Source organism: Schistocerca cancellata, chromosome 5 (genome assembly GCF_023864275.1).
Source record: "Schistocerca cancellata isolate TAMUIC-IGC-003103 chromosome 5, iqSchCanc2.1, whole genome shotgun sequence".
Classification (NCBI taxonomy): Eukaryota; Metazoa; Arthropoda; class Insecta; order Orthoptera; family Acrididae; genus Schistocerca; species Schistocerca cancellata.
In genome coordinates, this window is record NC_064630.1 from 520,130,468 (window position 1) to 520,152,287 (window position 21,820).

Below are 21,820 nucleotides of genomic sequence, written 5' to 3' on the forward strand. Positions count from 1 at the left end.
ACAGCCCAGGAGGGTATTGCTCACAGCACAGTTTCATATTGATGGGGAGCATTCCAAACCAAAGGTACTGCTGTCAAAAGGAATGAAGTTGGTCAACCACAGTCAACTACAGCAGCAGATGAGCACTACATTATGCAGCAGGCAACAAGGGACCCAAGTCAAACTCCTGGTGCAATTGCAATCACATTTAACAGGACTGCAAGGCACACAATCCCTCATTCAACAGTGGCATGACATCTACATGGGGGTGTATGTTGTAGTATTCCATTGACACTCACACATTGGTAACACTATTTGTGATGGTTCTGTGAGCATAGGAACTGGACCAACAAGGAGTGGGGTCATGTGCTCTTCTAAATTCAGAGCAGATTCAGTCTGAGTAGTGATTTTGGATGTATTCTCATATGTTGAGAGACAGAAATACAAAATTCACCCATGAACTATGTCAAACATGATCATTCTTGTGGTCCAGGTGTTGTGTTGTGGGGAAGCATAATGTTGCATGGGTACACTGACCTCCAGATCTTTATACATGGTACACTCACCAGTCAGTTATTCTGACACTGTGTTCCTTCCCCACATATGTGTTTCAGGTGTGCATGCTGCCCTGATTTCATTTTTATGAGTAGCATTGTGCAACTGCAAAGAACGGCATGAGTGGAGGAGCTCTTGGAACAAGAAGATATTCAGTAAATATTTTACCCTGCCCATTTCCCCTACTTAGATCCCATTGAGTATGTGTGGAATGCATTGTGAAGAAGTATTGCAGGATGTCCATTCACATTTTACTGAAGACCAGCCAGCAATAGTCAACCATGCTCTAGGAAGAATGGAACAGCCTATCACAAGAACTCCTTACAGACCTTGTGTTCAGTATGAGAGCACATCAGATAACATGAATTACCATCATGAGTCATAATGACTTCAGTGTAATTGTTTTCTTTGAATAAAAATATCATTTCTGTTTGTCTCATTACATATTTCTTTCAGCTACCTTCTGTGCTGTTATGTAGCCATTCTTTCTATGTATGTTCCAAGTTTCATCAAGCTATGGCAGTGACACAGCATGTGAAAGTTACTTTTGTCCTTAAGTTTAGCACACCACAGTATATTTGTCCACTAAAATAGGAATACTAAATATCAATGGATGTAATCTAACATTCTGTTACTGCAGGTCAGGTATAAAGAAAGAAGAAGCTGCCATTTTCATTAATAAACAATACAAACATAAAAACATTGACACTCTTAGCTTATAAGTGATTAGTATTTTGAAGAGTGTGCTGCGGAAGTAACACTTCATAAATATTGATTCTAATAGTCACAATATATAGGGCTCCAACTGATAATTATTAGTTATTAATAAACCAAGTTGATGCATTACTAAAATTTTTACCTTCAAAGTGGAATGAGATAATGTTAGGAAGAATATAAATTTAGGTTTTGAAAGACTATCAGTTCTTACTTATCACATTTGAAAGATTTGTAGACATACCAACATTGCAGAGTCATAGTGTAAATACTGTAGTTGATGGGCTCTTAGATCATAATACTCAACTGTTGATACTTAACATTAGTATGCATGACATAAATAAAAATAAATGGAAAAATGCAAGGGTAATTAATGAAATGAGGATGGAAAAATTCAAGAAGTACTTGCAAAAAAGACTGAAAATGTTAACACTAAAACTTGGGTTTCATGAAAACTGTAGTGTATTGTTTAACACAGCCATAGATTTCTTTTAATCTATTTTCCTAAGAAATTAATCTGTGAAAGAATATTAAATGATCTTAAACCCTGGGTTCCAAATGGAATCAGAGTATCATGCACAACTAGATAGAAACTTTACTTGTCAAAATGTAACCTAATCACATCAAAGTACATAGTAACACAATGTTTAAAATTTGTAGAATTCAAAACAGTTGTGACTGGTTTAGATATGTGTGATCATGATCAGATATGTCTGTCTTCCTAAACTAGTGTAAACCACTAGTTTAAGTTGATTTGCATGTATTATACAGGGCATCCATAATGAGACTTTACAACTTAAGAATTTAATACTTTTAAAGTTATAGTAGATATTAATAAATGGTTTTCAACATGTGATAAAATAACTCAAAAGGTGTTTGCTTCCACATTCATATGCATCATTGTGTGCATCCTTAGTAGCACAGGTAATGTCTAGTTTCCATTTCTCTGCACCTACGCTTCACCACCTCCACAGTGATACATTGAATGCATTGCAAACACATGCTTGAAGTTCTGTAGCTGTAACCTTGTCTTATTTCCAGCTCTCTGGCTGCTACACACGCAATTTTGTGAGACTCATTGCAAATGTCTGCCGTATCTTGCCACACAGGCATCTGAAATGTATGGACAACCCTTCTTCTTTTTATGGATAACACTACTGATTTCCATGAATGATGTATGCTAAGCCTGAATAGTTGGTTGGTATGGTGGTTGCCTTCCATACTGTGTTCAAAAGTTACGTTGCACTTGGGTACTGGATATTGTCTGTATGAGCCAGGCCACATGCTGAGCTTTCTCCTGTGGGGTTCACATTTATCAGGTTTGCAAGTTGAATTTTGTATCAAAATTGTGTCACCTGGAAGGTAAAAAAACTATGAGTTATCTTACCATATGCTGAAAACCATTTGTTAATATTTAGTTTAGTTTTAAAGTTATTAAAGTCTTAAATCATAAAGATAATTTGTGGATGCCATGTAATTTTATTAATTTTTACAAGTTTTGATGGCATTTATCTTGGCTACAAGTATATTTTATTTTGCATACTTGTTAAGGAAACTTCGGGGCAGACCGAGGAGAAGGTACCTGGATTCGGTTAAGAATGATTTTGAAGTAATAGGTTTAACATCAGAAGAGGCACCAAAGTTAGCACTGAATAGGGGATCATGGAGGAACTGTATAAGGGGGGCTATGCTCCAGACTGAACACTGAAAGGCATAATCAGTCTTAAATGATGATGATGATGATGATGATGATGATGATGTTAAGGAAACTATCATTGGGAATATCAAAATGTAGGTATTTTCAAGAAAAATAAGCTATGTACAAATAATCTAGTAGCTTCTGCAGAAACACAATAATACCTATTTGAAACATAGTGAAACGTTAGACAGGAAAAACATATCAGAAATATGACAAAAATTTTTATTTAATGAACTGATCAAAGATTGCATCAAATTTGCAGATACTTTTAATACCTCCTATCTTGGAAAAGCAGACATTTTAGATATGAACGCTACCTCAGTAAACAGTCTGCTATTTCTAAGAAAACCATTCCAAAATAAGTCTGACAAAATTCAGCTACATTCTACACTTCTGATATTTTCAGTATTATTAACTTCCATAAAAATAAATGTTCAAAAGTTCAGAGTTAGATCAGAAGTAAAATATAAAATGATGTTGGACTGTGGGCCATTAAAACTGCAACACCAGGAAGAACAGCAGGTAATACAATTTTACTTAGTGTGTGTATTCAGTATACTTCCTGCTTGAATAGAATGAGATGCAGCATTCTAGCTTGCAAGACAGGAAAGTGAGACAGACCTGGATTGAATCCACATGCTGGATTAATGACCTTGTCTGGTGAACTGGTCAACCGGATTGTGAGTTTTAGGCAGTTTCCGACTCTTGTTTAGGCAAATGCTGAACTAGTTGCCACTTTCTGACTCATAAAATATGATGCACAAATATTTCAAATATGATCACACACATATCAATGTTTACATAATTCACAGACAGGTGTGCACACAACTTCCCTCTCTTAGGGAACTGGCGACTGTGGTGACAGAAAGGACATCTGGCCACAAACTTAAATAAAATAAAATTGCCAAAATTTTAGTAAAGCACTGCTTTCTTAGATGGGATAGACACTAAAGAAAAGAAGAAGACAACTTGGTTTTAAATTATACTAGGAAAAATACGTCATTCAATTAGGGGGTGTATAAGGTGCTCCTCAGGCAACAACAGTGATTATAACCTGACTGGTTTTCAAGTCAAAGCAAGCTTGGATGCCTCATATGGGTGCATCATTCCATGCTGCTTCATCTCTATATGAGAGTTCATCAACTGCATGTTGATGTGACAATCTCTCAGTGACTCATCAATGAGTGAGAGGTGCGGAGAACTTGCTGGCAAGGGTGACAGTAGAATACCCTGACTCAAATTACGTTATGTGGCTGAACAATCCATCAGTATGTGTAACCTCTTGGGCTCTAGTCACAGAGGACATTTGAGATTCAGTGTGGTGTTGAGCATATGGACCTCCTGAACCCAACAATTCCATAGTTGTTTGAAGGTTCTGAGATCCCAACCACTACGAGCAACAGTATTGAGAACAATAAACGCACAGTCTTGATAGGTCATGATACTGCTGGTGTCTAAGTCTTACTCTTGCCAGCCTTATTACCCAAAATGCAGCTAAAATTCACACACAGTTCACAGCAAATAGTGAACTATAAAATTTTTGCAAGACAAAGCACATAAGATCCAGAATTTGTCATAGAACTCCAAAAGCTGTAAAACTCAGTTAGCCTAACAGTGAGATACAGGAAGTAGAATGTATTAAATCTTGGGACTACAAATAAATTGCTGCTTTAATTGAAAAACCCATACCCCAGAATTAATTACAGAAGTGGCTTGGTTCAGCTACAGTTGCAGAACTTGTGTGCACTGCTAAAGTTGATTTAAAAATGAAGAAACTATTTTATTTTTAAGGAAACTCAACTTACAGTAGTACTATATGTAGAACACAGAAGATAATTATACTAATTATATTTCATGTTTGTTTTAGGACATCCAGTGTAGTTATCTTGAAAAAATTCACATTTTGACACCTGCTTCACAATAAATATATTCATAAGTACACTTTGTTGTTTTCAGTCTTTCTCTTTTCTCAAAAAATAGGGCAAAGCATGAATACAATACAAGGACCAAAATCAGATTCTGTGAAGAATTCATGGGGTTAACTTTAATACTGTAGGATCTTTCTAAATGGTTTATATGTGCACTACACATCAAAGGCTACCCATGTGCCATTCTCTGCATGCACTTATCTCATGCTGTATATCTGGAGGGGCAATCCCATCTAAATGGTTGAATTTATCCCATGGTGTAGGTTTCTAACATCCAGAATTAGTTTACATGATTCATTAAGACCAATGATAATAATAATAATAATAATGATTTTATTGTCTTTAGGCAATTACAGCAATTGACAATGTCAAATGAAGTTACAATTTATAATACAGTGTGATAAGGTATTGACTACTGAAATATTTTAGTTTATATTACAATAAATGTACAGTGGGTCATCTGTTGGATTACTGCATTTTACAGTTGAAGAATTCATTGATATCATAGAACGGGTGGGCAATAAACCATTCATGCAGTCTTTCTTTGAATGTATGTTCAGGAAGATCCTGTATGGCATGTGGCAGCTTATTAAATAGCTTGTGTCCTGTGACTTCATAGCTATTTGTTTAGCAGGGACAGATTTATACTAAACAGGGCTAGGGTATTCACCTGCAGCAGAACCTAAAGATAAACCAGTAGTTTTAAATGTTTCTGCAGCTGCACCCCTGTATGATCCAGTAATTTTGTGCTATGTGTTGTTTCTTACATATACTTTTTGTTTTACATTAAGGCAGTCCTACTTGAAAGTCAGTGTGCAGTAAAGAGTGACCCAAAGATATTTTGGCTGGAAGCCTTATTCCAACTGTACTCTTCTCCAAGGGACTCAAAGTCTCCTCAGGGCCTGTCTGTTCTTCAGATGGAATGTGCACACTTGTATTTTACTGGGATTTGGTTTTAGCTAGTTCCTACAATAATATGTATCTACATCCTCCAAAGCAGCATTAAGATTTATTTCCACCTGTTCTAAAATCTTACTCAGGGAACTGGGGGTGAGACCATCAGCATAGATGAAATTTCCTGTGTTATGAGACAGGGGTTGATTGCTGGCATAAATATTAAATAAAGAGGAGCCAAAATGCTGCCTTATGGTAACCTTGTCTTTTGGACCCTTCAACAACAGTGCTGACCTTGACATTCCGTGAGAGATCTTTTGTTTTGAAGGGATGTTGAATTATTTGTGTAAGATAATTATCTTTTGGTTACTCTATACATTTTGTGCCATAGCTTTTGATGTTTGATGGTGTCATAGGCTGTTGTTAGATCAGTGATCTTCAATATTCTAGGTTAGCTTTGAGACCTGTGTTTCAGAGTCCTTACCTGCTCCAAATCCAGCGTGCTGTTGGGCTGAGAACAGTTCAGCTGCTTCTAAGAGTCTACTGTGGATCATTCAATTAAAGACCTTGTAGAGATGACATAGAAGAGAAATTGTTCAGCAGCTAGCTTCTGTGGTTTCATAATAGTGGCTGCACGAGCCTTGCTCCATAACTTTGGCATCAAACAGTTACTGGGAAAATTGTTGAAAAAGCATACAAGCCAGTCATGCCTTCTTGAGCCAGAATGCTTTATTTGTTTGACTCTTATATCATCAAAGCAACCAACTTCACCAACTTTAGCACATGAAATACTAAGGCTGATTCTTTGAATATGAAAGAATTTCTGGAATGAAAGATAATCTTGCAGCTAAACTTCAGTCCTTGGTATGGCCCAAGACCTAGTACCAAAAGAGGGCACAAATTAAAATTGTATTTTTCGGTCTGTGACTAGACTCACCCCCAGAGGTAACTAATAAGTTTAGCAAAAATCTAAGTTCACTAATACCTGTGTTCTCCAAACATACTGTCATCATTGGAGGAGACTTTAATCATCCAACAGCTAATTTGGAAAATTACAGTTTCGTGAGTTGGCAGATATGACAAGATGTTTTCCAAAAGAGTACTAAATGTATTCACTGAGACCTACCTAGAACAAATTATTGAGAAGCCTCTCATGATGGAAATGGACTTGGTCTAATAACAACAAATATACATGTTCTCTTTAAAGCTGTCTTCATAGAAAGAAACTAGTATCAGTGTCCATGCGGCCACTGTGCCAGTAGTGATTACCAGAGAAAAAAGAGCAGTTAAAAAAAGGAGAAGGATTTGTACTCGTATTTTCAAGAAACTTGATAAAGGGAAAGTAATGTTGTACCTCAATAATGAATGCAAAAAACTTAGCTCTAGCTCTGGAAAGGAGCATGCAGAAGAAATGTGAATCAGGTGTAAAAGAATAGTTAAACATGCTCTTCATAGATATGTTCCTAGTAGAACAGTTCATGATGTGAGGGACCCTTCATGATATTCAATAACTGTAAAGAAACCTCTAAAGGAACAAGCTGTTGCATGACAGGTTTAAAATAAAGCATAGGGCTAAAGAAAGGGGGATGCTGATTGAAATGCATATGGGCAGTCTAGAGTACAATGTGTGAAGCATTCAGTAATTACCATAGCAGAACATTATCAAAGAAAATCTCACAAAACCATAAGAAGTCTGGTCATATGTAAAAGCTGTTAATAGTATCAGAGTTATATATATATATACCTAAAAACAAAGATGATGTGACTTACCAAATGAAAGTTCTGGCAGGTCGACAGACACACTGTGTTCGTTTTTGTGTCTGTCGACCTCACATCATCTTTGTTTTTAGGTATATTTTTCCTTCATGGAATGTTTCCTTCCATTATAACTATATATATATATATATATATATATATATATATATATATATATATATATATATATATACCTAAAAACAAAGATGATGTGACTTACCAAATGAAAGTGCTGGCAGGTCGACAGACACACATACGAACACAAACATGACCAGCAACAAACTGTCCATTCGCATGAATGGACACAGGCAGACAGTGTTTGTTGGTAATGAGGATCACCCTGTGGCTAAACATGCCTTGGTGCACGGCCAGCACATCTTGGCACAGTGTTACACCGTCCGGGTTATCTGGATACTTCCCACCAACACCAACCTGTCAGAACTCTGGAGATGGGAACTTGCCCTTCAGCATATCCTCTCTTCTCGCTATCCGCCAGGCCTCAATCTCCGCTAATTCCTAATTTCAATCTGCCGCCGCTCATACCTCACCTGTCTTTCAACATCATCTTTGCCTCTATACTTCCGTCCCGACTGACATCTCTGCTCAAACTCTTTGCCTTTACAAATGTCTGCTTGTGTCTGTGTATATGCGGATGGATATGTGTGTGTGTGCGAGTGTATACCTGTCCTTTTTTCCCCCTAAGGTAAGTCTTTCCGCTCCCGGGATTGGAATGACTCCTTACCCTCTCCCTTAAAACCCATATCCTTTTGTCTTTCCTTCTCCTTCCCTCTTTCCTGACGAGGCAACCGTTGGTTGCGAAAGCTAGATTTTTGTGTGTATGTTTGTGTTTGTTTGTGTGTCTATCGACCTGCCAGCGCTTTTGTTTGGTAAGTCTCATCATCTTTCTTTTTAAATATATTTTTCCCACGTGGAATGTTTCCCTCTATTATATATATATATATATATATATATATATATTTTTTTTTTTTTTAAAAAAAAGAAAGATGATGAGACTTACCAAACAAAAGCGCTGGCAGGTCGATAGACACACAAACAAACACAAACATACACACAAAATCTAGCTTTCGCAACCAACGGTTGCCTCGTCACGAAAGAGGGAAGGAGAAGGAAAGACGAAAGGATATGGGTTTTAGGGGAGAGGGTAAGGAGTCATTCCAATCCCGGGAGCGGAAAGACTTACCTTAGGGGGAAAAAAGGACAGGTATACACTCGCACACACACACATATCAATCCATACATACAAGACACAAGCAGACATTTGTAAAGGCAAAGAGTTTGAGCAGAGATGTCAGTCGGGACGGAAGTATAGAGGCAAAGATGATGTTGAAAGACAGGTGAGGTATGAGCGGCGGCAGATTGAAATTAGGAATTAGCAGAGATTGAGGCCTGGCGGATAGCGAGAAGAGAGGATATGCTGAAGGGCAAGTTCCCATCTCCGGAGTTCTGACAGGTTGGTGTTGGTGGGAAGTATCCAGATAACCCGGACGGTGTAACACTGTGCCAAGATGTGCTGGCCGTGCACCAAGGCATGTTTAGCCACAGGGTGATCCTCATTATCAACAAACACTGTCTGCCTGTGTCCATTCATGCGAATGGACAGTTTGTTGCTGGTCATTCCCACATAGAACGCTTCACAGTGTAGGCAGGTCAGTTGGTAAATCACGTGGGTGCTTTCACACGTGGCTCTGCCTTTGATCGTGTACACCTTCCGGGTTACAGGACTGGAATAGGTGGTGGTGGGAGGGTGCATGGGACAGGTTTTACACCGGGGACGGTTACAGGGGTAGGAGCCAGAGGGTAGGGAAGGTGGTTTGGGGATTTCATAGGGATGAACTAAGAGGTTACGAAGGTTGGGTGGACGGCGGAAAGACACTCTTGGTGGAGTGGGGAGGATTTCATGAAGGATGGATCTCATTTCAGGGCAGGATTTGAGGAAGTCGTATCCCTGCTGGAGAGCCACATTCAGAATCTGATCCAGTCCCGGAAAGTATCCTGTCACAAGTGGGGCACTTTTGGGGTTCTTCTGTGGAGGGTTCCGGGTTTGAGGAGATGAGGAAGTGGCTCTGGTTATTTGCTTATGTACAAGGTCGGGAGGGTAGTTACGGGATGCAAAAGCTGTTTTCAGGGCAGGATTTGAGGAAGTCGTATCCCTGCTGGAGAGCCACATTCAGAATCTGATCCAGTCCCGGAAAGTATCCTGTATCCTGTATCCTGTATCCTGTCACCAACCACTTTCTCGAACACCTGGAATCCCTACCCAGTCTGTTACCCCTGGAAACCATCCTTGTAACCATTGATGCCACTTCCTTATACACAAATATTCCGCATGTCCAGGGCCTCGCTGCGATGGAGCACTTCCTTTCACGCCGATCACCTGCCGCCCTACCTAAAACCTCTTTCCTCATTACCTTAGCCAGCTTCATCCTGACCCACAACTTCTTCACTTTTGAAGGCCAGACATACCAACAATTAAAGGGAACAGCCATGGGTACCAGGATGGCCCCCTCGTACGCCAACCTATTCATGGGTCGCTTAGAGGAAGCCTTCTTGGTTACCCAGGCCTGCCAACCCAAAGTTTGGTACAGATTTATTGATGACATTTTCATGATCTGGTCTCACAGTGAAGAAGAACTCCAGAATTTCCTCTCCAACCTCAAGTCCTTTGGTTCCATCGGATTCACCCGGTCCTACTCTAAATCCCATGCCACTTTGCTTGACGTTGACCTCCACCTGTCCCATGGCCAGCTTCACACGTCCGTCCACATCAAACCCACCAACAAGCAACAGTACCTCCATTATGACAGCTGCCACCCATTCCACATCAAACGGTCCCTTCCCTACAGCCTATGTCTTCGTGGCAAACGAATCTGCTCCAGTCCGGAATCCTTGAACCATTACACCAACAACCTGAAAACAGCTTTTGCATCCCGTAACTACCCTCCCGACCTTGTACATAAGCAAATAACCAGAGCCACTTCCTCATCTCCTCAAACCCGGAACCCTCCACAGAAGAACCCCAAAAGTGCCCCACTTGTGACAGGATACTTTCCGGGACTGGATCAGATTCTGAATGTGGCTCTCCAGCAGGGATACGACTTCCTCAAATCCTGCCCTGAAATGAGATCCATCCTTCATGAAATCCTCCCCACTCCACCAAGAGTGTCTTTCCGCCGTCCACCCAACCTTCGTAACCTCTTAGTTCATCCCTATGAAATCCCCAAACCACCTTCCCTACCCTCTGGCTCCTACCCCTGTAACCGTCCCCGGTGTAAAACCTGTCCCATGCACCCTCCCACCACCACCTATTCCAGTCCTGTAACCCGGAAGGTGTACACGATCAAAGGCAGAGCCACATGTGAAAGCACCCACGTGATTTACCAACTGACCTGCCTACACTGTGAAGCGTTCTATGTGGGAATGACCAGCAACAAACTGTCCATTCGCATGAATGGACACAGGCAGACAGTGTTTGTTGGTAATGAGGATCACCCTGTGGCTAAACATGCCTTGGTGCACGGCCAGCACATCTTGGCACAGTGTTACACCGTCCGGGTTATCTGGATACTTCCCACCAACACCAACCTGTCAGAACTCTGGAGATGGGAACTTGCCCTTCAGCATATCCTCTCTTCTCGCTATCCGCCAGGCCTCAATCTCCGCTAATTCCTAATTTCAATCTGCCGCCGCTCATACCTCACCTGTCTTTCAACATCATCTTTGCCTCTATACTTCCGTCCCGACTGACATCTCTGCTCAAACTCTTTGCCTTTACAAATGTCTGCTTGTGTCTTGTATGTATGGATTGATATGTGTGTGTGTGCGAGTGTATACCTGTCCTTTTTTCCCCCTAAGGTAAGTCTTTCCGCTCCCGGGATTGGAATGACTCCTTACCCTCTCCCCTAAAACCCATATCCTTTCGTCTTTCCTTCTCCTTCCCTCTTTCGTGACGAGGCAACCGTTGGTTGCGAAAGCTAGATTTTGTGTGTATGTTTGTGTTTGTTTGTGTGTCTACCGACCTGCCAGCGCTTTTGTTTGGTAAGTCTCATCATCTTTCTTTTTAAATATATTTTTCCCACGTGGAATGTTTCCCTCTATTATATATATATATATATATATATATATACCTAAAAACAAAGATGATGTGACTTACCAAATGAAAGTGCTGGCAGGTCGACAGACACACAAACGAACACAAACATACACACAAAATTCAAGCCTTCGCAACAAACTGTCCTTTTTTCCCCCTAAGGTAAGTCTTTCTGCTCCCGGGACTGGAATGACTCCTTACCCTCTCCCTTAAAACCCACATCCTTTCGTCTTTCCCTCTCCTTCCCTCTTTCCTGATGAGGTGGCAGTTTGTTGCGAAGGCTTGAATTTTGTGTGTATGTTTGTGTTCGTTTGTGTGTCTGTCGACCTGCCAGCACTTTCATTTGGTAAGTCACATCATCTTTGTTTTTAGGTATATTTTTCCTTCATGGAATGTTTCCTTCTATTATTACTATATATATATATATATATATATATATATATATATATATATATATATATATATATATATAAAAAAAGAAAGATGATGAGACTTACCAAACAAAAGCGCTGGCAGGTCGATAGACACACAAACATACACACAAAATTCAAGCTTTCGCAACCAACAGTTGCCTCGTCAGGAAAGAGGGAAGGAGAGGGAAAGACGAAAGAATGTGGGTTTTAAGGGAGAGGGTAAGGAGTCATTCCAGTCCCGGGAGTGGAAAGACTTACCTTAGGGGGAAAAAAGGACGGGTATACACTCGCACACACACACATATCCATCCACACATATACAGACACAAGCCTATTAATATATATATATTAATATTAATATCAGTTGTGATGACAACTAGCTAAAATCACAAAAATTGATCAAATTCCAGGGCTTGATTGACTCCCTATCGTATTCTATAGCAGATTCATGGCTAAGTGAGCCATTCTTTTAACCAAAATCTACTGTAAATCCCTTCAAACAAAAAAACATGTTCAATAGTTGGAAAAAATTACAGGTCACATTCGCCTATCAGGAGATTAGAAGTGAGCCATAAAATCACTGTCCAACATGCTTGACGTCAATTTGTTTTACAGTCTTAAAACATATTTTTAGCTCAAATGTAATGAGGCAACTTGAACAGAATGACCTCTCCCATGGCAACCAGCATGGATTCTGTTTGAAATCCAATTTGCACTGTTCTAGCATAACATCTTGAAAGCTATGCGTCAAGAGAGACATATTGATGCCATGTCTTTGGATTTCTGAAAAGTATTTGTCTCAGTGCCATACCTACATTTACTGTCAAAAGTATGATTGTTCATGGTATCTAGTAAAAGTAGCGTCTGGATTGAGAATTTCTCACTAGCGAGGATGCAGCATGTTATCTGGAATGGACAGTCATTGACAGATGTAGAAGTAACTTCAGGGATACCCCAGGGAAGTGTGTTGGAACCCTTCCTGTTTGTGTTCTGTATTAAGAACCTTACAGACAATATTGACAGTAGCCTCAGACTTTTAGTGGATAATACAGTTGTTTATAATGAATTACACATATAATGAATTACACATATAATTAGTAGTGCTGTATTTACTGGGGTAATTAAAGGTTTTAAGATCTATCTGTTATTTCCTTTCAAAACACGTAAAATACATATCCTGCACACACAATCTCAGGCCTAATTTTTTGGGTATACAAGTTTTGATTTTTAACTTTAGTTTAACTGCATTACATTACTATATTAATAGTGCACATTTATATTAGTGTTCCTCATGACTTTTGTGGTCTGTGGGTAGTAGAATATTACTCTTATTGACTAGATAAATTTTGTAAAAACTATTGTAAACAACCATGAGTGAAAAGTGTTTGAACTGCCATGGGCAAGTCAGTTCTGGATTTCTGTGCAACTGTTATGGCAGATGGTTACATTTGGCTGAGTGTAGTGGCATGGGAATCTGGGAAGTAAATGGGTCTCTTCCATGGTATTGCAGAATATGTTCAAGGGATAGGAAACTAGCGAAACAGGAAGGGAAGATTAAGGCCCTTAAGGCTGAACTGGATAGTGCTAGGGAGGAACTGATGAGGTTAAGCGGGGAAGAGGATGAAGACAGGTGGGAAGAGGTAGTAAGGAACAGGGCCACAGAAAGAGAACAGTATCAGACAGTTTCATCATTGGCACAAGCAATAGATTTGCCTTGCTACCTCAGTCAGCTAAGGAAGAGGCTCAAGTAGATGTAAGTGTAGTCAGCACTCAACAGACTTTCATTAGGAAACCAGCTGTTGCAAAAAAAACTAGAAAGTAGGAGGAAGGTTCTGTTGTTAGGTAGTAACTATGGAAGAGATGTGGGCCAGATCTTGCAGGAAAAATTAGGTGACAGGTACCAGGTTACAAGTATTTTCAAGCCCAGTGTATGTCTTAGACAAGTGATAGAGGATGTAGGAGCATTGTGCAAGGGTTTTATGAAACAGGATCATGTTGTGGTAGTGGGTGGAGCAGGAAACAGTATTGGTAGGGATAAGGGCTTTAATATTGAGTGTGACCTGGTAAAAATAGCATCTGCAATGAACCATACTAATGTTGGCTTGGTTCCTGCTTTCATGCGGTATGACCGGCCAATATGTAGCTAGATCAGCTACTTCAGGTGGCTACTTTGTCAGGCATAGGTTTGGTTCCTGTTAATGGGACTTCACAAGACATGGCCTGCATCTCAATAGGAAAGGGTAGGGTAAACTGGCTGGGATGATAGAAAAATCTATAAGGGGGGTCACTGAAAGTCATGGGAGTACTTTTTTAGGCTAAGATCAGTGTCCAATCATCTTACATTGACTGAAATCAAGCTTAATGAGCAGTTCAGACAGGCAGGTACTAGAGATGTGAAAATATCACAAGATTCTCGTAACAGTACAGTGAAAAATAATGTTAGTATCTCACAAGATTCACATAAAAGCACAGTGAAAAATAATGTTAATATATTGTATCAGAATATCAGGGGATTAAAAAACAAAGATGAGCTTCTTGTTTGCTTAGAAGATTTAGAAACTGAGGGTGGAATAGATGCACTATGCCTGTCTGAACATCATATAGTCTCAAGTATGGAAATGGTAAATGTAGGTGGATATAAGCTTTCAGCACATGTAAGCAGAGACACTATGGAGAGAGGAGGAGTTGCCATGTATGTTAAAATCAGTCATAGTGTGAAAAAGTTGGAAACTAAAAAATTTTGCGTAGAGCAACGTATAGGAGCATGTGCATGTAAGCTTAAAGTAAATAATGGCACTTTTGTAATTGTAGCCATGTATAGGTCCCTGCTGGGAAATTTTCAACTGTTTTTGAAAAACTTGGATTCTTTTTTGTGCTACCTGTCAGACAAAGGAAAGCAAATTATTGCTTGTGGGGATTTCAATGTAGATTTTTTGAAAGAGTCCGATAGAAAGCTTGACCTTGAAGTATTACTTGGTTTTTTCAATTTTACATTGGTTATTGATTTTCCTACTCAGGTGGTACATGAAAGCAGCACACTGATAGATACCATTTTCATAGCCCAAAATAAACTTAATCAAATAAAAACTTTTCCTGTTAAGAATGGTCTGTCTCATCATGATGCACAGCTAGTTTCAGTATAAAACATAGCTCCAAACAGTAATGCAAAACAGTCCTCCAAAATAGTGCATTCCATTTACAATTTAACAATTCAAAATTTTAGGGAAAGCTTGCAACAGTTAGACTGGGATGAGGTGTTCAGGGAACATTATGCTAATTTAAAATTTAACCTATTTCATGATACTTTTGTGAGTACATTTGAAAACAATTTCCCTAAGAAAACAGTGAAATACAGTTGTAAGAAACCATGTAAAAATCCATGGCTTACTAAAGGGATAGAAATATCTTGTGAACAGAAAAGGGAAATGTATCTTATAGCTAGGAGGAGTAATGATCCCAAAACAGTGAAAAATTATAAAAACTACTGCACTGTATTAAAGTTATTAAAAAGTTCAGAAGTATATGCATTATGTCTGAGATTAGCACATCTGATAATAAAATTAAAACAATTTGGAATATTGTAAAAAGGGAAATAGGGCAACTGAGAGCACAGGAAGACTGTACTTCTATCAAACACAATGAAAAGCTTGTTAACAAGAAGTCAGAAGTAGAAAACATTTTTAATAATAATTTGTAAGTGTTATAGACAAAATAGGGTGCAGCTATTCATTAGAAAATGCAAGGCAGTATATGGAAGAGGCAATACCTATGCAATTTGATAAATTTGAATTCAACCCACCTCTCCTGCTGAAATTAGGAAAATAATAAATTCACTCAAAAGCAAAAGCTCACATGGAATTGATGGCATTTCCAACAGAGTACTGAAAGCTTGTTCCCAACAAGTAAGTGGGATTCTCAGCCACATATGTAGTAGCTCACTGAAACAGGGCATTTTTCCAGATAGACTGAAATGTGCTATTGTTAAACCATTGCATAAAAAAGGGGATAATCTGATGCTAACAACTACTGCCAAATCTCACTTCTGACAGCTTTATCCAAAATTCTTGGAAAAGTAATGTATTCAAGAGTAGCATCACGTATTTATAAAAATGAAGTACTAACAATATGTCAATTTGGTTTTCAGAAATTCTTTTTACTGATCAAATATTAAATGCAATAAAAAACTGGACATCATCCATTGGGATACTTTGTGATCTCTCAAAGGCTTTTGATTGAGTGAATCATGAAATTTTTCTAGATAAGCTTAAGTATTGTTGTATGAGTGGAACAGTGCACAAATGGTTTAATTCATACTTAACTGGAAGAATGCAGAAGGTTGAAATTAACAGTACAGATAGTCTGAAAAAACCAGCAGAGTCCTCTAACTGGAGAGGTATGAAAGGTGGTGTCCCACAGGTTTCAGTCTTGGGTCGCTTATTGTTTTTAATATATATTAATGACTTGCCACTCTACTCATGAAGACGCAAAGCTAGTTCTTTTTGATGATGATACACCCAAGGAGCAAGAATCAGCTGAGGAAATTGCAAAAAATGTCTTTCAGAAAATTATTAAGTGGTTCTATGCAAATGGACTCCCACTAAATTTTGAGAAAACACCGTTTATACAACTCTGTAAATGTCATAACACCACTGATAAAAATAGACCATAAACAAAAGTCTGTTGCTAAGGCAGAATACTCAAAATTTCTGGGTGTGTGCATTGATGAGAAATTGAATTGAAAGAAACACATCAATGATCTACTGAAATGGTTAGGTTCAGCTACTTATGCTATTAGGGTAATTGCAAATTTTGGTGATAAACATATCATTGAATTAGCCTAGCATGCCTATTTTCATTCACTGCTTTCAGATGTCATCATATTGGGGCAATTCATCATTAAGAGAAAAAGTATTCATTGCACAAAAGCGCGTAATCAGCATAATAGCTGGAGCCCACCCAAGATATCCTTGCAAACATTTATTTAAGGAACTCGGGATATTCACAGACGGTTGCATTTCATATATTCATTTATGAAATTTGTCATTAATAACCCATTTCAGTTCAAAAATATCAGCGAAGTGCATAGCTACAACACTAGAAGAAAGAATGGTATTCATTATTCTGGATTAAATCTCACTTTGGCACAGAAAGGGGTGAATTATGATGCCACAAAAATCTTTGGTCATTTGCCAAATAGTATTAAAAGTCTGACAGATAGCCAACAAACATTTAAAAGCAAATCAAAAGAATTTCTGAATGACAACTCCTACTCTATTGATGAATCCTTAGACATGAAGTAGTACTGGTAAAAAAATAATAATTAATTAATTATTTTGTGTAAAGAATACTTATGTTAAAGTGACATGTTCCACATCATTACAAAATGTCGTATTCATGATCTATGGAACAAGGATTTATGTATGTATGTAATTACTGTCTGAAAATAGCTGAACAAATAATCAATTATTGATAAAATTATGTAATTGGAAAGATAAAAAATCAACTCACCAAGCGGCAGCAGAACACACACATAAAAGATTGTAGTGATTGGCAACCTTTTGGAGTCAGTGGCTTCTTCATCAGGCAGAAGGGTTGAAGGGGAAGGAAGAAAGGTGAAGGAATAGGACAGGGAGGTGTAATAAAAGGGGTAGATTTTGGGAAAGTCACCCAGAACCACAGGTCAGGGGAGACTTACCATATGGGATGAGAAGCAAAGACTGAACAAATAATCAGTTGGATCTAGATAATATTTCAGAGTGGTACAAAGCTTGGCAGCTTGCATTCAGTGTCCGAAAATGTAGAACTGTGTACTTCACAAAATGAAAAAATCTAGTTTTCTACGACTGTAATATCAATGAGTCACACCTGGAATCGACCGACTCCTGCAAATACCTGGGCATAACACACTGTAGGGATATGATCTGAATGATCATATAGGTTCGGTTGTGAGTAAAGCAGGTGATAGACTTCAGTTTATTGGTAGAATACTGGGAAAATGCAGTAAGTCTACAAAGGTGATTGCTTACAAATCACGCATGTGGCCCATTCTGGAATATTGCTCAAGTGTGTGGGACCCATAGAAAAGGACTAACAGGGAATATAGAAGATATACAGAGAAGGAAAGCACAAATGGCCACAGGTTTGTTTGACCAATGAAAGGGTGTCACAGAGATGCTGAAACTCACAGACCCTTGAACATAAATGTAAACTATTATGAGAAATCCTACTTACAAAGTTTCAAGAACTAGCTCTAAATGATGATTCAAGGAATATACTACAACCCCCTATGTATCAATCCCATAGGAATTATAGCATGCACAGAAGCATTTAACAGTCATTCTTCCTGCATTCCATATGCAAACTGAATGGTAAAAAGATCGAATGACGGATGCAATGGGCTGTACCATCTGCCATGTGGTTTACAGTGGTTTACAGGGTATGGGTGTAAATGTAGAAGGAGTTGTATACTGGTACATGAGTGCACATGAATTCAGATACCAGCTAGAGCTTATTAAATGTCTTATAGGTAATGTTGTGGAGTTTAAGACTGAATTTAATAACTTTTCGTTGATCACCACCTACTCCATTGAAGATTGCTATCACAGAAACTCTTAAAATTTTACATTATTATACATGTAATTATTATTAACATTGTGATACAGATACAATATTATTTAATGATGGTTATACATTGTTTTGTAATTAAATCAAATGTACATCCATAACGTCTTTCTCCATCCCAGAGGCTCCCATCTGTGGGGTACATGGAATTTTACTAATGTTCTGATCAATGTGCAATGAAACTGTCAGCAAGGTTTAAGAAGCTGGGTATTCGAAGAAGTGGGAGTCATACTGATATTACCCTTTGGCCATTAAGATTACAACAGTTTTAGACTAATGAGCTTGTGCCAAACATCTTGAAGACAAATAGCTTACTGCAGTAAAACTAGCTTATTTTATAGTGCAGTACCACTTAGTTTGTAATGACCCGAAAAGATATTGTGAAAAATTGAAATTGTTTTAAAATAAATATAAAATTTGGAGACAGAATTTTTAGTCAGTTGGTGAACTTCTTAGCACCAGTGAAAACACACATAAAAGTACAAAAAACTGATCTATCTTTCAAAAGTATCAATTCCTTTCACAAGTTCATAAAATGAATGTCAGTTGAAATTGTGATATCAAAGACTACTTATTAGTTAATGTCACATTTTGGCAGCATACTGTCATCCACATTAGAGATTCATTTGGAGTATGATAGGTCTGTTTGCTTAGAGTGCCCATGAAATTATGTACTGAAATTTATCCGTTATCGCTAAAGTGTATTTGTATGACACACAGTCCACAAGAGTAAATGGAACGCTAACATTTCACACAAAATAACTTGAATGAAACTGTTACTTCTTTTAAAAGACACACAACAAGCATTCGAGTGCATTTTTGTGACAGAACCTCACAGAACATTTGGTCCTATTGGGGGAAAATTAACTGGAATGCCATGGGTTTAATCATTCAGGACTCTTTATGGCAGAAAAACTGCACAAAATCTTATTGAAGTAATATGTGGCCAGCATAAACAGTGCAATCAGTTTTCCTACAAAGTTATGCACAAAAAAATTCACATTGTATTAATATTTATTCACTTAGCCTTAAGAACACAGGAGAATACTATGAAATACTCCAAGAAAACATTGTTGATTAGTTACTGGTCATCTGTACTTTCAGTTGATTTTGTAAATGTCTACACATAAATCTAATCTATTTTACCTGTGTCATTTATATTAGGCTTTGATATTCCTGTAGAAATCACTCATCTTTGAGTCAATGATGAGTAGACAATCCTGTTTATAATATTATTAAATAAAATAAGAGTAATGCCTCATTATGAGTTTTGGATCTACTTAACGGTAATCTGTGATATATTATTTATTTTTTCAGACAATATCTTGACTTTGGTGGGCTGTATGACAGAGAGAAATTGTTCTGGAAAGAAATTCAAGATGTTGTTGTTATAGCAGCATGTGCACCACCTGGAGGTGGAAGGAATCCATTGACTCCTCGATTTGTGCGCCATTTTTCTATGCTGTTTATTCCTTCACCTTCTGAGTTCACACTGAAAAATATTTTCAAGGTAAAGCTTATAAAATTCCTTCTAAAGAATTTAGTCATGAAATGATAACTTAAATTTAGTTCAGAATAAGTATGTACTTAATTGCTTTACAATACGTTATATTTACGGATGTTTACCTGTCTCGATGACACTACTTGGTTTTGATGACTCTACTTACATGCACAGTATTTTAAATCCCTTAACAAAAAATTGTGTCTGTAGTTGGAAGAGAGCACAGGTTACATGCATTTAGAAGAAGGATACCAGAAGTAATCCACAAAACTACCATCCTGTATCCTTGACATTGAATAGGTTTAGATCTTAGAACATATTCTGAGCTTAAACATAATGAGGTATTTCGAACAGGATGACCTATTCCATAGAAACCAGCATGGGTTCCAAAAACATGAATCATGTGAAACCCAACTCATACTTTTCTCACATGTCATACTGGAAGCTTTGGGTCAAGACAGTCATGTCTTTGATTCAGTATCATATCTACACTTATTAGCAAAAGAATGATCATGTTAGATGCATGAGACATATGTGATGCATAAAGTTTTGTTGTATGGCAAGTCATTAACAGATGTAGAAGTAATTACAAGTAGTCCCCCAGGAAGCGTGTTGGGACCCTTGCTGTTCATATTGTACATTAAAGACCTTGCAGACAATAATAGCAGTAACCTCAGATAATCTGCAAATGCTGAAGTTATCTATAATGAAGTACTGTCTGAAAGAATCTGTGTAAGTACTCAGTCAGATCTTGATAAGATTTCAAAGTGGTGCCAAGTTTTGCAACTTTCTTTAAGTGTTGAGAAATGTAATACTGTGCACTTCACAAAAAGGAAAAACATAGTGTCCTATGACTACAATATCAGTGAGTCACAGTTGTAACTGGTTAACTCATATAAATACCTAGGTGTAACACTTCATAGGTATATGAAATGGGACGGTCACTTAGCCTCATTCATGGATAAAGCATGTAGTAGACTCCAGTTTACAAAGGAGTCTACAAAGGAGATTGCTTACATATCACTTGTGTGGCCCATTCTAGAATACCTGTATGAAAAAGGACTAACAGGAAATGTTGAATGTACAAAGAGAAGGGTAGCATGAATGGTCACAGGTTTTTTTTCGATCCATGAGAGAGTATCACGGATATGCTGAAGAAGCTGTAAAAATGGACAGCAACCACAAAGTGTGATGGGGCTTGCTCTTTCAGCATCTTATATCCTCGTGTCTGGCACAAAATTGGAAAATCTATGGTGTGCAGCAGACAAATGTCAGTTGGTTGGGGCACTCATACAGCTTATAGCATTTCTAACATGAGTCTCAGCAGCACCATCCTTAATCACTATGAAGGTGAAAGTCTAAATGAGTGTGGGATGGTATTTTCTCAAAGATTTACATGACATCATAATTTCAGTTACTCTAACACACACATTTATTCTTCACTAAGTTCAGTGAATATTAATGGTGATTTGTTTATCAACTACTAAAATTTTTCAGTGCACTGAACAATACCAGCTTGTACAATCACCTATGAACAGTCCAGTAGCAAAGTTGAACATTCCAGTTCATGAGTATGCATAGTCCTACTTGCAAAAGCACTTGTTGTATGGTCACTCCTTTATCTGTTTCCAATAACTGAAAAATTTTGACTCC

General features: G+C 38.1%; 1 protein-coding gene across 1 annotated transcript in view; it reads left to right on the forward strand.

Moving 5' to 3' along the window:
* LOC126188640 (dynein axonemal heavy chain 6) overlaps positions 1 to 21,820 on the forward strand; it is a 1,044,937-nt gene that overhangs the window by 478,277 nt on the left and 544,840 nt on the right. Inside the window, exon 78 of the mRNA XM_049930241.1 lies at positions 19,984 to 20,176. Coding sequence (XP_049786198.1) covers positions 19,984 to 20,176 — 193 coding nt within the window. The remainder of the gene's footprint in view (positions 1 to 19,983; positions 20,177 to 21,820) is intronic.